The sequence below is a fragment of the Suillus bovinus genome (genome assembly GCF_016758785.1).
Source record: "Suillus bovinus strain UH-Sbo-P2 chromosome Unknown EDB93scaffold_8, whole genome shotgun sequence".
NCBI classification, from domain to species: Eukaryota; Fungi; Basidiomycota; class Agaricomycetes; order Boletales; family Suillaceae; genus Suillus; species Suillus bovinus.
In genome coordinates, this window is record NW_024542064.1 from 728,919 (window position 1) to 743,466 (window position 14,548).

The 14,548-nt window shown below is 49.0% G+C and overlaps 3 protein-coding genes across 3 annotated transcripts; 2 read left to right on the forward strand and 1 right to left on the reverse strand.

The window, feature by feature from the left end:
* Window positions 1-451: 451 nt before the first annotated feature.
* EDB93DRAFT_1079098 (peptidase family C50-domain-containing protein) lies at window positions 452-7,481 on the forward strand (the record flags this gene model as incomplete). The annotated part of the gene is made up of 20 exons (XM_041445428.1): window positions 452-679; window positions 729-1,412; window positions 1,467-1,652; window positions 1,775-1,981; window positions 2,032-2,469; window positions 2,532-3,023; window positions 3,076-3,394; window positions 3,454-3,567; window positions 3,617-3,724; window positions 3,775-3,961; window positions 4,018-4,171; window positions 4,224-4,840; window positions 4,892-4,995; window positions 5,046-5,131; window positions 5,178-5,271; window positions 5,322-5,567; window positions 5,618-6,249; window positions 6,299-6,999; window positions 7,048-7,212; window positions 7,268-7,481. 20 exons carry the CDS (start codon window positions 452-454, stop codon window positions 7,479-7,481), a joined length of 5,976 nt encoding a protein of 1,991 aa, XP_041311278.1.
* A 641-nt stretch (window positions 7,482-8,122) lies between these two features.
* EDB93DRAFT_1126572 (uncharacterized protein) lies at window positions 8,123-8,681 on the forward strand (the record flags this gene model as incomplete). Its single annotated transcript, XM_041448756.1, has 3 exons — window positions 8,123-8,149; window positions 8,365-8,469; window positions 8,560-8,681. Coding segments are annotated over 3 exons (254 nt in total), but the record flags the coding sequence as incomplete, so codon positions are not given.
* A 3,543-nt stretch (window positions 8,682-12,224) lies between these two features.
* On the reverse strand, window positions 12,225-14,409 carry EDB93DRAFT_1247124 (MFS general substrate transporter; the record flags this gene model as incomplete). Its single annotated transcript, XM_041452545.1, has 13 exons — window positions 12,225-12,356; window positions 12,414-12,613; window positions 12,668-12,770; window positions 12,819-12,876; window positions 12,923-12,946; window positions 12,996-13,020; window positions 13,080-13,521; window positions 13,572-13,651; window positions 13,703-13,851; window positions 13,905-14,041; window positions 14,093-14,108; window positions 14,161-14,198; window positions 14,245-14,409. 13 exons carry the CDS (start codon window positions 14,407-14,409, stop codon window positions 12,225-12,227), a joined length of 1,569 nt encoding a protein of 522 aa, XP_041311280.1.
* Between the last annotated feature and the right edge of the window lie 139 nt (window positions 14,410-14,548).

The following is a 14,548-nucleotide window of genomic DNA, read 5'->3' on the forward strand; positions in this document are numbered from 1 at the left end:
GAATGCTCAGACCTTAGCCCGCTCAGGGACTTGGATGCGTAAAGCGATCCTGTGCGTGATGAGCATTCGTGGCTTTCGAGCTGGTTGAAGTAAGAAACAATTTTTGAAGTCCGCTTGTTGCTTAACCGATTAAGTTTTAACTGAATAAATACGTGCGTGTCAAAAATCACGCGTCGGTCACGTGCATGACGCGACCGACTCAGAAATTTAAAACATCTTTGTTGCACTCCATTACAGCCTCTGTGGCTCATCGTTGCTCAACGTCACGGTCATGCCTCCAACGGCTTCCTCTTGCAAAGCAACGTCAGTCTCGAGAAATTTGAAGCCTAAGGCTGCTGTCACATCTTCCGATGAACTCGTTGAAAAGCCAGTGGATGGGCGGACAGCCTTCAAAGCGAAGGGAAAGCAGAAGGCAAAAGACGAGTCTCCGGAACAACGAAAGACTTCTGCAATGATTGACGTCAACACATCTCTGCAGACATTATCAACAGTGGCACAATCTGGCTGGAAGGCAAATTTGGAAGAGGGGAGAACAAAGTCGAGCGCACTCAGTAAGGTGTCAGCTGCTGTCTGTTCTGCAAATGAAGCTTTGTCATGCCTTCGTGTTCTATGTCCGGATAACCTTGACGTAGAGCGTGCCGCATCCAGTATGATGAGCAAGCTGCTTGCGCTGGAGATGGTGCGTAGTAAATGAATTCTCCTGCGAGTTCAACTCAATCGTACAGTAGCATGATGCTACCCTTTCTTTCCTTAGTGATATGCATACCCGTCTACTTGCTTTGCTTGGGGTACCTGACCCCGAAGTATCAGCCCACTCTGCCTCTACTTCAAAGTTGCCAGTTCGCCTGCTTTCCCTTCCGCTGCCAACGATAACGCCACCAACAGACGTTGTGCTTCTCACCCTCATCTCAACGTATCTAATGCACGCAATAATTTCCTTTACACATTTTGCGACGTCCTCCTCGTCATCAACTACTACTCCGGATTTGTTCTCCAGAGCTCTGGTAGAATCCGGTACGCTCTTGACGTGGGTACCTCATTGTGTGTCTTTGCCTCGAAAGCACATAGACACCACGCTCAAACGGGCATACACTGTGCTGACAAAGTTATGCTCCTCAATGTCTGTGAACTCGCGCTCGACCTTCCTCATTCGCATGTATGCATTCAAGTGCCTTCTATGCACAAGCCCTGGGACCGTTCAGCCAAACACATTCTGGGATCAAATTCAGAAGTTGTGCACGGTGTATTTCAAATCTTCTTTTCCCATGTCAGAGGCTGAGGAACTCTCCGTTGCAACGCTCGTGTCAGAGTCCCTTTGCGAGGTCGTACAGATCGCACAGTCCAAATCATCGTTTGTGGAGGGAAAGTCGTTTATCCTGCTCTGTGAGACATGGACAAGTTTCGCAAAGCGCGTGCGTCACAGTCGTTAAGATATCGATATAACATGGCGCTGACCTGCTGAACAGAGTAACGATTTGCGCACCCTCGATCGCATAACAGACCTGATGGGTCCGGCATCTTCATCTTGCTCATCAGCCGAGGTCGATGGCCTAGTCAACAATCTTAGTAAACTCGACATTTCCGCTCCTTCGCCCAAGGACAAGGACACTGCTGTTCTCGAGTGCGCAAGAGTTTTGGCAGTGTTAACTAAAGTCACTGCATGCCTGGATGCAAACTCCGGTCCGTGTCTATTCTGATATCTTTACAATACCTGACAAATCCATTTGCAGGCGAAACGGATGACTTCTCCAAACGTGTTCACGAAGCAACGAAGGTTCTTCCTGGTTTGGAGGGCCTTTTATGCCTTTCGACTGAACCGAATGATGAGCTGTACCGTGCGCAGGGAAAGCTCCAACGTACCCTAGAGAGACTCAGAAGAGCTTGCATCAAGGTTCTAGACGGCGAGGCGAAGGCCCAAAGTCATGTAATAATTTCCCTACTAATGGCAATCTCTACTGCATTGGAAGGCGCCTTCAAGCAGGTAAGCTTCAACTTAGCCACGTATGGAGGAATTAACAGGTGTCGTCACAGAACCCAAGTAAGGACATCTTGAGCGCATCCTTCGATTCACTATTTACCCTCGCACGCATACGGCTCAAGTGCAATGATCCTGACACTTATGCACCCACTCTCGATCTCCTCAACCGTACCATAATCCTTTTAGACTCCACCCCCGACCATATGAATGCCATCCCGGCTTCCGCGCGTGCCAACTATGTCCGCTGCATCTCTGGGGCGTATCATAATCTAGCTGGCACGCTGTATCAAAGCTCGAGGTACGGGGGCGCGGTGCGTTTTCTGAGGGAAGGATGTTCACTTGGGGCACGGGCACTTCACATGCGACCTGGTAATATGCAGAACGACACGGAAGATGGCGAACGGGATGAAGGGTGGAAACAACTCGAAGAACAGATGTTTCGGAGGTGGGAGCTTCTTGCAGTGTGCTATTCTAAGATAGGGGACCGGAAGGTAATCGTTTTGCATTGCTTACCTACCCGGCGTGGAACGCTAATATTTGTGGGCGCTATCAGCTTGCGTGTGACGCGTTTGTGGAGAGCGTAAAAACCTTTCCGTATGGCTCATCCAGTCTGGAACACCTGGCTAGGTCGGCAACATCAACAAATGCTTTCAGCGCGAATGCAACCACAAAGCAGCTTGGTGGGATAATTGACAGACTAACGTACGCAGCGACATGTGAACTTTTTCTCCCTGCAAATGAAGTCTCCCTTCATACCGCACTGAAGCCGGGTGTCATCAGTGACGAGGTTCTAGGCCTGCTGCTCGAGCGTCAGGTTTCGACTCTCGAACCTTGCCTTCGGAAGGATGGTGTGCACACTATTGTGCACAGGCTGTTACAAGATGCTCTATCGGTGTACAAGGCTACCGTTCTTCCGTTGCGGAGGGCTAGAGTCCTCTTAAAATGCATGGAGTTGTTGTGGAAGGATGGAAATGCCAACGGTGGAGAGACTTGTTGGACCTCGAAGCACCTAGGTGAAGAAGTTTTAAGCCTGCTCACTGTTGAGGTATCTCTTTGCGTCGTTTCTGCTTCTGGATGTCATAATTTCTCCATTCCAGGATCTTGGGCATGACTCAGCCCTTGTAGCATTTCGCTCACAGTACACCGTAGCGGTTCATCTTTGGTTGAGCCTCTTCGCGTATCGTAGCGCAGGGTCACCAGTGACTTCAACAGTGTCATACCATGTGGAGGAGGCGTGTAACATCCTGCGCAGTCACATTCCTAATTCTTCGACTGAAACGGATCCAAAGACGACGCGACCACCTGCCCATGGGAAGAAGGAAACTGCGCCTGCGAAGAAGCCGACAAGAGCTGCGAGCGTACGCACGACAAGCAAGGCTAGAGCGCAGAAACTTGTCACACCACGTCCGCGTAAAGGTTTGTTGTTTGGAATTGCTTGCCAGCAATATTACCTGACAAAATTCTTCCACGAGCAGCTTTCGGGAATGTGTCGAATGTCATACAAAGCACTGTAAAGGAGGCTGGTGTCACGATTGGTGTTCAGAAGGCAGTGATTGTGTTCGACCTCGAGATAATCGTCGGTCAACTTCGTAAGCTTTGTCAATATCCTTTACTAAGCGCCATTAACTGATTGAACAGAAATGAACATCCATTTACTTGAACTTCTGGGTCTGGTCTTGTTGAAGATCAAGCTTCTGGAGGCTCTTAAGCGTATCTGCGAGCGTCAACTCGTCGTATTCACTGATTGTGAGTATATCATGTCTTTTAAAAGTTGCTATCCTCATTTTTCTGAACAGTATACATCATTATATGCGTCGATCTCGCGTCAGAGTATGTTAAATTGGGTAAAACGAAGCGTGCCAATTCCATTTTTGCACGGAGTTCAGCAGTGCTGAAATCGAGTGATGTCTCCGATGAAGTACGTATCAGTTATTTGCTTAGATATGCAGAAATTTTGGCTCTTGGAAACAACATTCTTGGAAGGTGAGATCACTTCGCACTAAGGGTCTTCTACTGTGGTTCAACATTTTGCTCTTCAGTGCTTCCTTCTACTGTGAAGCCATGGGTTTATCGGAAGCTTCTCCGCCCGAAGACAAAGCTCTACCGACTGTCGAACGGATAAGGCTACGTGTTGGACTGCTCGAGCGTGCGGCGATGGCTTGCAGAGTCTTCGCAGCTATCCAATACTCCAGGGTCTGTCATTCAGTTGTCCATCACACGTTCTTGTCTGATTTGATTCCCTCAGAACAGTGCGAGTGGTGCTTTAGAGTACACATTGCAATCATTGCGACTATGGAATCGTGCCATGGACACGCTTTCTCGATTAAGCCAGCCTTCCTCCAGACCCACCAAGGCAACCGATGATTCAAATCCATTTGAGGCTACCCCTCCAGAATCGTCATCCACCAGCAATACTCGGTCCAATGATCACCCGAGATTGTTTGGTCAGAAATGTCTCATGGATGGGATGGAGTGGCGAATAGTTGAAGGACTACTTTCAACTATGTTGACGCTCACTCACGCCTACTTCACTCGTGGTTCTTCCCGCGAAGCTGAGTACTTCGCTAAGCAAACACAGGACCTTGCCGAGTCCATCAACGCCCCGACTATGGTTGCTCGTGCACTGATGCGCACGGGTGAGATTCAGTTGTACCAGAGGCAGTTAGATGCAGGAAGGGACAGCTTGGCCAAGGCTGCGGAGTTACTACGAGATCTGCCAGGTGTTGATGCAGCTGATATGAGGCGGCTGAATGGAGACTGGAATCGCTTGAATGAGCAAGCCCAGGATGCCGTGGACCTCTATGAGGAGGCATCTGCGATGCTTGGCGAACTGGAGGGAATGTTGGCATCTTTCGACGGCAGGTGAGAGCCACGGCCAGCGTTCAATGCGCTTCCTCTAATTAAAATTTCCAGTCGCCGTAAATCCAGCGTAACGCTTTCACCACAAGTTACCTTAGCTACCGCCGGACAAGGAGCAATAGTCCCTACCTTGTTGTCTGACATTCTCCGCCGCCATAGTAAGGAGCGTCGCTTTTAAACCTCAAACTCACTAACAAGTCAACTACAGTCTGGTTACTGCGCGATGATGGAGATGCTACGATCAAGGATCTGATAGAGCGTCTTATGGCTTTGCCCGCTTCGCAAGACACAAAAGTGAGACTTGCTTTAGATGTCAGATTTACAGCTGAATCTTTCAAAGGGAGAAGAGCATGCACTCATGGGGAAACTTACCCTGCATAGTGTATACGACCAATTCCGTTCAGATATGTTCCTGAACTCTTTGGCTGAATCTAGTAGGTACACTGCGCATACCAACCCTCAACAACTCAATGTTTGTGTATAGCGATCGCACTACCGATGGGCATGACAAGCAACCGAGCATTATTGCTTACACCTTCGACCCAAGATATCCTGAGTACTCTGGACCAAGCAGAGAAACTTTTTTGGGCCGACCTTGCACTTACTGCAGATCGGGGGAACGTCCCTCACGTCCGCGAAGCGACTGTAAACCTTGCACTCATTAAAGCACTTCAGACATCCCTTGGAAAAGGGGGAAATGATGGACCCATTATTGCTGGACGTCTTCTTGGTAAGATTATGATTTTTTATGTGATGATATCTTTCCTGACGCCAGATTAGATGCGTCATCCGCAATCACTTTACGCCGTGAAATGTTAGAGGCTATTCAGTATAAATTCCCCAGCGTACACTTTAACGATCTTGAATGGCCCCTTATGACGCCCAGCGGTTCCCCGCTGTCTCGGAAGAGAGCATCTAAGTTTCGGCGGCTGAGGACCTCTAGCACTGAGGAAGCATCTGACGATGATGACGACTCGAATGCAATCATGAAGGCGTACTGGGATTCTATCCGCGAGACATATGCAGAACACTCTTCAAACACTTCCTTGCTATCAAATACATCCATGTCACAGTTTCCACTTCATTGGACAGTCGTCCATATCAGCCTCACACCCGACAAGAGTACCCTCTTTATCTCTCGGCAGAATGTTTCTTCTGAGTCGTTGATGTTCTGTGTGCCTCTCAAAGGCCGACGCGAATCGGACGAGAACGAACACCTTACATTTGACGATGCGGTGAAGGAGCTCGCTGAGATTATACACTTAAGCAACCAAGGAACACGCAATGCAGTCAACGTACGCAACGATGATCCGCAAGCAAGAGCTGCTTGGTGGGCGGAGCGGAATACCCTTGATAAAAGGATGCAAGAGCTGCTAGAAAACATCGAATTTTGCTGGTTAGGTGCATTCAAAGTGGGTATTCTCTTTTGGTAAATGTTCTTTGACTGAACAACGTCCGTAGACCATTCTCAGTCCTATCCTGCCTATATCAACCGAGCTGACCACCGACCTCCGCGCCCGTTTTGAGAAGGTGTTTAGGCGCATTCTTCCTCCCCCAGATAAGAAACAGAAACAGCATCCTCGTTTGTCTGATGTGCTCCTTGATTGCTTCTCATCCCTGAGTCTCAAATGTCGGGAAGAAGAGCTTGAAGACTTATTATTCTTCATCCTTGACCTGTACACATTACACGGCATCCCAGTCGCCATCGCAGATATAGACGTAGATCAGGTAACGGTGGACCTTCGCTGTGCATTGGAGGAGCATGCCGCCTTCAAGAACAAGCGAGGAAGGGTGAACTCAACTCCGGTAGATGACCCCCACTTGTTCCTCGTCCTGGACCACAATGTACAGGGCATTCCTTGGGAATCGATTCCGGTCTTGAGGGGCCAGAGCGTGAGCCGCATCCCGAGCGTTTCGTTCTTGCTTGATCGGGTTAGACTTGCGTCTGCTGAGAACCGAACAGGGGGTGCTATCGATCGAATATCCCTGGATCCACGCAAGACGTTCTTCGTCCTCAACCCTAGCGGAGACCTGAAAGGGACTGAGGGGCGATTCAAACCATGGCTTGAGCAGATGCGAAGTGTAGGTTGGGAGGGTGTCATTGGACGGCCGCCAAGCGAACAGCAGTTCTTAGATGCCCTTGCACGGAAAGATCTAGTAGTGTGAGTAACTCTCGACTAATTGCTGCATCAGACCTTGATGACTTCCAGGTATTTTGGACACGGTGGAGGAGAACAATACGTGCGGTCACACAAAATCCGTCACTTGCCGCGCTGTGCAGCGACGATGCTGTGGGGGTGCTCCAGCGGGCTATTGAAGGAGATGGGCGATTTTGACAGAGTAGGCACCCCGTTCAATTACATGCTTGCTGGATGGTACGTCGCACGCCTGTTTTGTCTACCCTTCCTGCTCAACGTACATTATGCACAGCCCTTTACTAGTGGCGAATCTTTGGGATGTAACTGACCGCGATATCGACAAGTTCTCGCAAGCAGTCTTCGACTTGCTGAGATTGACTCCGACTCGTGGAGGGGAGCAGGGTATGTCAGCAGTTACCGCAATTGCACAGGCCCGAGAGGCATGCAAACTCAAGTATCTCACTGGGGCAGCACCAGTTGTCTATGGGATTCCGTTCTACCTATAATAAAAAATGACACTTTAAGTACTCCATGCTCTATTTATAGAATTTTTACAAGGTTATTGACGATGGTGCAATATTTCACTGCGGAAACGAGATTTTAACCCTAACGTAACCAGAGGGTGTTTACATAGGTGCATAACCCGACGTAGTACAAACGTAAGACCTTTTCCAGACTCAAACTCGACGTGGACGGAATTCGAGCGTCTGGGAGTTGCAATAACACGTAAACGGATGCAAATCCAAACCTCAGGTTAGAAGTAAACAGCCTAACTCGACCAAATACAGACCCGAGTTTTCACCATCACCTCCATCATGTTAATGCTCATAACTCAACGATATCCACCCTCTGGAAAGAGAATTTTTCTAAAACCCGACCTCGGAGTTTATGTGAAGTGAGCTCATTCGTTTTTTTTTTCGCCAAGTCTCTCCAGCAAGAAACTGACATGCAAGGTCAAAACGTGGTTCAGCTGCAGCTGCCTTCGGGCACTAGACAATGATTTTCCCATGGGCTGAAAACGGAACAATAACAGGCTATCTCATAAGGCAAGAAAGTTCGTTGTCACCTCACGATAAATTCTCCCTTGCAAGTCCCGCGTATCTAGCATCCCCAGATACTTGTTGACATCCTGATGCTTTACAGCTGAATGACATTGCTCTTGGGTTGCAATACCGTGAGTTTATCGTTCACTTAACCCCATCTCTCAAATACTCACATTGGTTCAGTCCACAGCAAATCAATTATCCATGGGGACCTGACAGGGGTGTGTACGACCACACACAGAAGAATATCATTACTGACGTGCCAACTCTCCAGTCAAATGTCTTGATTTATGGTAACGGTCAGGCATGCCTTGCTGATTTTGGTCTCTCCACTATAATCCTGGAGTTCGTCGGTACCTCATATTTCACGAGCTCCATCCAAGGGAATGTCCGATGGGCAGACGCAGAATTATATCGAGTATCAGAGGACGACGAGGTCGCTTCGTCCCGAGTGCGACATATACTCATTTGGCAGTATCATGCTCCAGGTTGGTAGCTCTATTTTGAACGAAATATATTGTTGAATTTGCACGCGCTCTAGATATTGACTTGCAAGGTACCCTACTACGATGTAAAGAAGGATATTGCGGTGTTGGGACGAGTCATCGAGGGGATGAAACCGGAACCTCCTGAGGAATCGCAAATAGCGCCTGGGCACTGGGAGTATACAGCGATGCTGGTTGCCTCGTGCACGTCGTCCGTCGATTGCAGAAATCATCACGTTTATAGCATGTGAACGACAAGCTGTGTCATCCTAGTCACTAATGGTACCAATGTAACAAGAGTTGGGGAGTGTATATAGGAAGGGGTTAATGCGGTCACCCTTCTGGAGTATTCTCAAATACGAGGAAGATCATTTTATATTCATCATTCAATGTGTGGAAATGATGTTCGTATATAAATTACGGTACAGGCTGGTCACGAGCCTACGTATACGCATCAATAAGTACTGACCTCATACTCATCAGTCTGAACTGTGTACGTAGTAGGCCCTCTTCTCACAGTCTCGACGACTGAATCCCCCATTCACCTTGACCTGCACACTCAGCATCAGTATGCCCTCTTCTCCCATGCACCGCGATCATTGTATGCACCTTCTTCGGGTTCTACACTGTCGGCCTCGCTTCATGATGGGGATTGGGCAGCCTGGCTTGTGTGTCATGACAGGATGATGCAGAACTAGACTCCAGATACTGGCTGTATCAATGCCCGGGGAGGTTGATCATAGCATTATTGCGCAGCGAACATAAGCGACCCCTGTGAATACACCCGCTCTAATAATCATCATATTAGTCCAGTCGCTGACGAGACGTACATAACAGACCAGTGTACATTGAACTGCCTCAGAACCGGACCGAGGAAAGATCCAATGGTAACACAGCCCTGAAATGCAGTGTAGCAAGGCGCCTGTAACCACAGCATGCAAAACTGACCCAAATAACAGGTCTCTTTCTCACCTTCACCCCGTATCTTTGCTTCCCCTCGATTATTGACTTTGCGCAGTGTTTCGCTGTCCAGTCCGTTTGTAGAACCCGACATCCTTTATCGATCAAGGTCATGCCACACGAAGAGGCCGAGTCAAGCACGTCGACGAGAAGGGGAGAAGCGCTAATGAACTCACCGATATATCGGACAAGCGCGAAGGATCCACCACCATATGGTGCACAGCACCGCCAGGATGCACTTTGGGAAGGTGAGCAGCTCCCTCATGATACCCATTAGCTTACTCAATTAGAAGCAGGCGGGAATGAAGTGCTTCCTCCTAAGTGGCGTCACTCTAAGACATCGTCGGATGCTGAAACACAATATCAAGACGACACGCTCGTGATGAGCTCGTGGAACCGGCCTTTACCGGGAGTGCGACTAGGTGAGGGAGGAGATTGCGACAAGGAGCGACGAACTCACGGTTGAACATAGATGAACCTGGAGATCTCGTTGTTCCCGGATGGGAATGGCACATCTCACCACTGGGTCGGTCCTACTTCGTCAACCACAATACTCGGACCACGTCGTGGAAGAAACCCAAGCCCGAACGTCCAGCAGGAAGCTTGAAGCCGGAGTGCGTCATCGAGGGTCACTCTGATTGCATATGGGACCTTGCCTACTTGGGTATCAGTGGCAATATAATGAGCGCGTCTGGGGATGGTTCGATTCGTCAGTGGAAAAGAGACGGAGAGCCAGTAGGAAAACCTTTGAATAGTGATGGGGGAGCGATGCTCTCAATGGCGGTCTCGCCAGATGAAACAATGGTCGTTTGTGGAAGTGCAGACGGCTCACTGCGGTTGTGGGATATGAAGGAGGGTAGGATGATCGGAGATCCGTGGGAGGGGCATGATGCTCAAGTGAGGTGCCTTGATTGGTCTCGCAATGCCCTGGAGATAGCAAGCGGATCGCAGGACTGGGACCTATACGACGCTGGAACCCGGATACTGGTCGACAAACAGCACCACCCATAAAGACTGGGTGGGTCGAAGCCATCAAATATGCTCCACATGGCGACAAATTCGCGAGTGGCGGCGTGGATTAGGTGATCCGCGTGTGGTCAAAGGACTGGCAAGCTGCTTATGGAGATCAAGGGACACTGACTACGTGGTGACTGTCATTGTGTTGGACCAAGGACGGCGCACATATATTCTCCGGGTCAGCCGATTATACCATCCGGAAAATGGCGGGCGATCGATGGACAGGAACTCGTGGTTTTTCGGGGTCACATCCCAGATCGTCGGATCGATCCGTCTCACTCCCGACGAAAGCCATATTATTAGCGCATCGAATGACTACTCGATTCGCATCTGGGATCTCAAGACCAATCAAGCAGTCGGAGATCCACTCTTGCATGATGACCAAGTGTTTGTTGTTGCCATGTCCCCAGATGGAAAATACATTGCCAGTGCTGGAATAGACAAAAAAATCTATGTGTGGAGCCTAGAGGCGACACTCAAAGTTGCGGTATGTATGCGTTTTGTTGCTTAACTTCCCTGCCTAACGGTTTGGGCGATTTAGGGTGCGGATACAAAGTTCAAGGCGAGTCATCTCTGCTGCTCTCTCACACTACATCTCACTTTCAACCAGGAACATCCAGCCCAACCGAGAGTTGTGCGACAACCAATCGTGAGGAACCCGTCTTTTCTCGTATGTTTCGCTACATTCTAAACGTCCATTCTCCATTTCAAACAACAGCCCATTACCAGAGGCTCGATGAAATATGTTAGTATAATTTTTCATTCCTCAGCTTCAGCTAATTTGGCTTTGATACAGGGCAATGATTTTTTCGGCAATGATTCAAATCGCGCAGCTCCATCTCCAAGTCCATCTTTCCCTCATCGGCGCAGTTGGTTTGGTTCCCTCCAGTTCAGTGCCAAACCTAGAGATACGCTCCCACCATCCCCTCGCCAATCCAGACATCGGAATTTCAACTTACTTCCCATAAGAAAGTCAAGCCGCACCGTCGATGTGCCTCTGGCTCAAGATGAAGATGTGAGTGGCTTTCCTTTACTCTCCTTTCATCCCATTAAAACATAACGCAGAGATATGGCATTGTCCCTGAAACCGATGCCGAAGCGGCCGCAGCTATGCAACGCACGGACGGCAACGAGCCTGGCAATTCAATGCAATCAGGTCAGCCAACAGGGACACAAGCGTCTCAAACACAACCAATCCAAACACAAGCACAAGGCCCAACTGATGGAGCGGAGGACATTGTGTGTGGAGTGAACTGCTGCGGATTTTTCATTGGTCTTCGTCGCCCTCCGCATCAGTCATGAAGGATGACGTGTGGCACGCGCACCCTTAGTTCAGCTCTCTTTTTCCCCGCATATGTCTCACCCCTCTCATGTCCAAGATTCTCCGCTGCGACTGTCACCTATGCACTTGGATCTCGCTTGGTGCACCTCCTTCCCTTGCGCTGATTTTCCCGGATCCGCGCCACTTGCTGACAACACAACTGGGGAAGTTGGTTTTGTTTTATAGAATGCAGCTCTTGGTGGTGCAGTGGTTTTCTGCTTCTGCGTGGGAGAGCTTGATGTTCGCTGGAAAGGCGAAGGATTTCCGTCCATGACTTATCCTACCCATACTTCTGCTCCCACAGGCAAAATTATAGATCCAAACGATTATGCACTTTATCATGCTTTCGACGCCCCATAGACTGAGAATTTAGTATATAATATCAAGATCAAGCCGTCCGCCTAGCCGTGTACGACTGACTTGTTACAAAGATGCGTGACCACGGGGTTCAAATGGTAGCAAGAGAGCAATAAAACCAGAGACGACGAAGATAGCTCCCGAAATCCAGATTGGCATAGATGTCGTGAGGTTCGCGTACAGAGCAATGATCGGGGCCTGTGTAGTGGCAAGTTAGAGAATAGCAAGGGCACCGTCGACGACGATTGGACCTACCATGACACCGAATATCCTGTTCGCAGTGGCCACGATCGCGTTACCAGTTCCACGATCTTTGGTAGGAAATAATTCGGGTGAAAGGGCGTATAAGACGCCATACATGACGTTGCTCGTGTAGCTATAACCACAGTTCCAGCCAAGGAGCGCATTGGACGTGCGTGCTGTTGTAGATGCCAGTATGAATACACCGGTCAATACTTGATGACAGATTGAATCAGCTGAGGCGTGCAACTCATCCTAAGGGGTCTTACCAGTAAATATCGCCAAGGTGCCTCGCCTACCGAGGTACGGAAGCTCGACAAAGTATCCTGCCATTAGTGCTCCAGGAACGCCTGTCACACTGAGGATAACTTGCTAGGTAGCATGTGAGTCCATCGAACGGCAGAATGTAAATGAGAGTACGTTGCGATATATGATATATGTGGAGCTGTCGCCAAAATTTGCCCCCCGAGTGGCCAAGCTGGCGAAGAGTTGGTAGGGTGCAAGCCATATCTTGAACTACTCACAAGTAGGTTACGAAGCTGTTGTACCTGAGCAAGTCTGAGCAAGGAAGGCTATAAAAAGATTAAACGAACCTACAGCGGAAACGCGAGGCCGATGAAAGCTAAAGAACACGAAGACATCACTACTCGAGTCATCATCAACCTCATAACGAAGACTTACCCCAAATAATGATCAAAATAGTAGTCGACCAAGCCATTTGTCGAGTGGCAAACAACGATTTTACATGGTTATCGCTAAATATGATCATCTTCCTCCGCACGGCAGCCAAAGCGGATGCGTCCATACAGACGTTATCGTCGACGGCAGCATCAACCAATTTTCCAGCCCTCTGAAGATCTTCGAGGGTAAGACTGCTTGTTTTCCCATTGTAGGCTGCAATTTTGTGGACGACCTCGACCGCCTGTTCATCTCGACCTCGTCCCATGAGGTATTTTGGACTCTCGTATAGGTTGAAAACGAAAAAGCGGATTACCCAGAGGAACATTATGAGCCCACCCATAGTGAATAAGAAATATCTCCACCCATCGTTTGAGGATCTTGGACAGGGAGAAGGGGGGACAGTAGTGGGACAAGAGTAGTTGGCAATGAGGGGCCATGCAACCTGAAGCGAGTCAATATGCACCATAAGCAGCAATCAGGCGGATTTCTGACCAGACTACCCAACAATTGTCCAAAGGCCCACCAAACGGAGAGCACCGTCAAAAGATATTGGTGAGAAGCGGGGACAAATTCTACAAGACGCGTCGTAATAATTGAAACTGTATAAAAACTGTTTTCTTTACCTAAGAAGACAGCAGAATCGACGGGCAAATTGCCGCCCACACCTACTGACCAAACCGCGGTCATGGAACAGAGCGCAACGTAGTTCATCGATCCCCCAGCCGCAATGGCGAACAGACCGGTCATACCCAGAGTGATGTTGAAGGCCCACCTACGTGCCACCTGTCAAGACAGCACGAGAAGAATGTGAAAGGTAATTCATACCTCCGACCCCAAACATCTGAAGAGATGCCCCAAAATGCAGCTCCCACTAGCAAACCGATATTTTGAGCGAGTTTCAGCCATGGACCTTGTACGTTAAACTCGTTCACTACGGGCGTCAATATCAAACCAGTGACGATCTATGAGGATAGTAAACAACTAAACACCCGAGACGCGAAGAACGCACATACCGGCCAAAGATTATCGCTATACGAAGAAGTTTAGCAGGTACGTCAACGACATTTATTTGTTAACTCACGACAGCCAGCCGAATCCAGCTACCAGGAACAAGTACCACTTCTCTCCTATCAACAAACGAGCGCGTCGAGTACGAGTCTCTCACCTGATACTTTCCCATTCCAATCTCCTGTAATGCATCATTAAGAATCTTGGCTTTGGCCTGATATACAGGGTCCAACGAGTCCTCAGCGAATACGTCCCGAGTCTCAACCTGCACACCAAAACTCTCGTTCTCATCTTTGCAAAGTTCAGCCTGCTCGACCGACATCGCGAAGGGGAAGCAGAAGACAACTGCGGGCGTATGTGGTCTCCATGGATGGTGCTTCCTCAGTTCATATATGACACGACGTCCACCTAATTGACAGTCACTGAGCCCGTTGGAGACATTTGGTTACTTCAGATGAAAC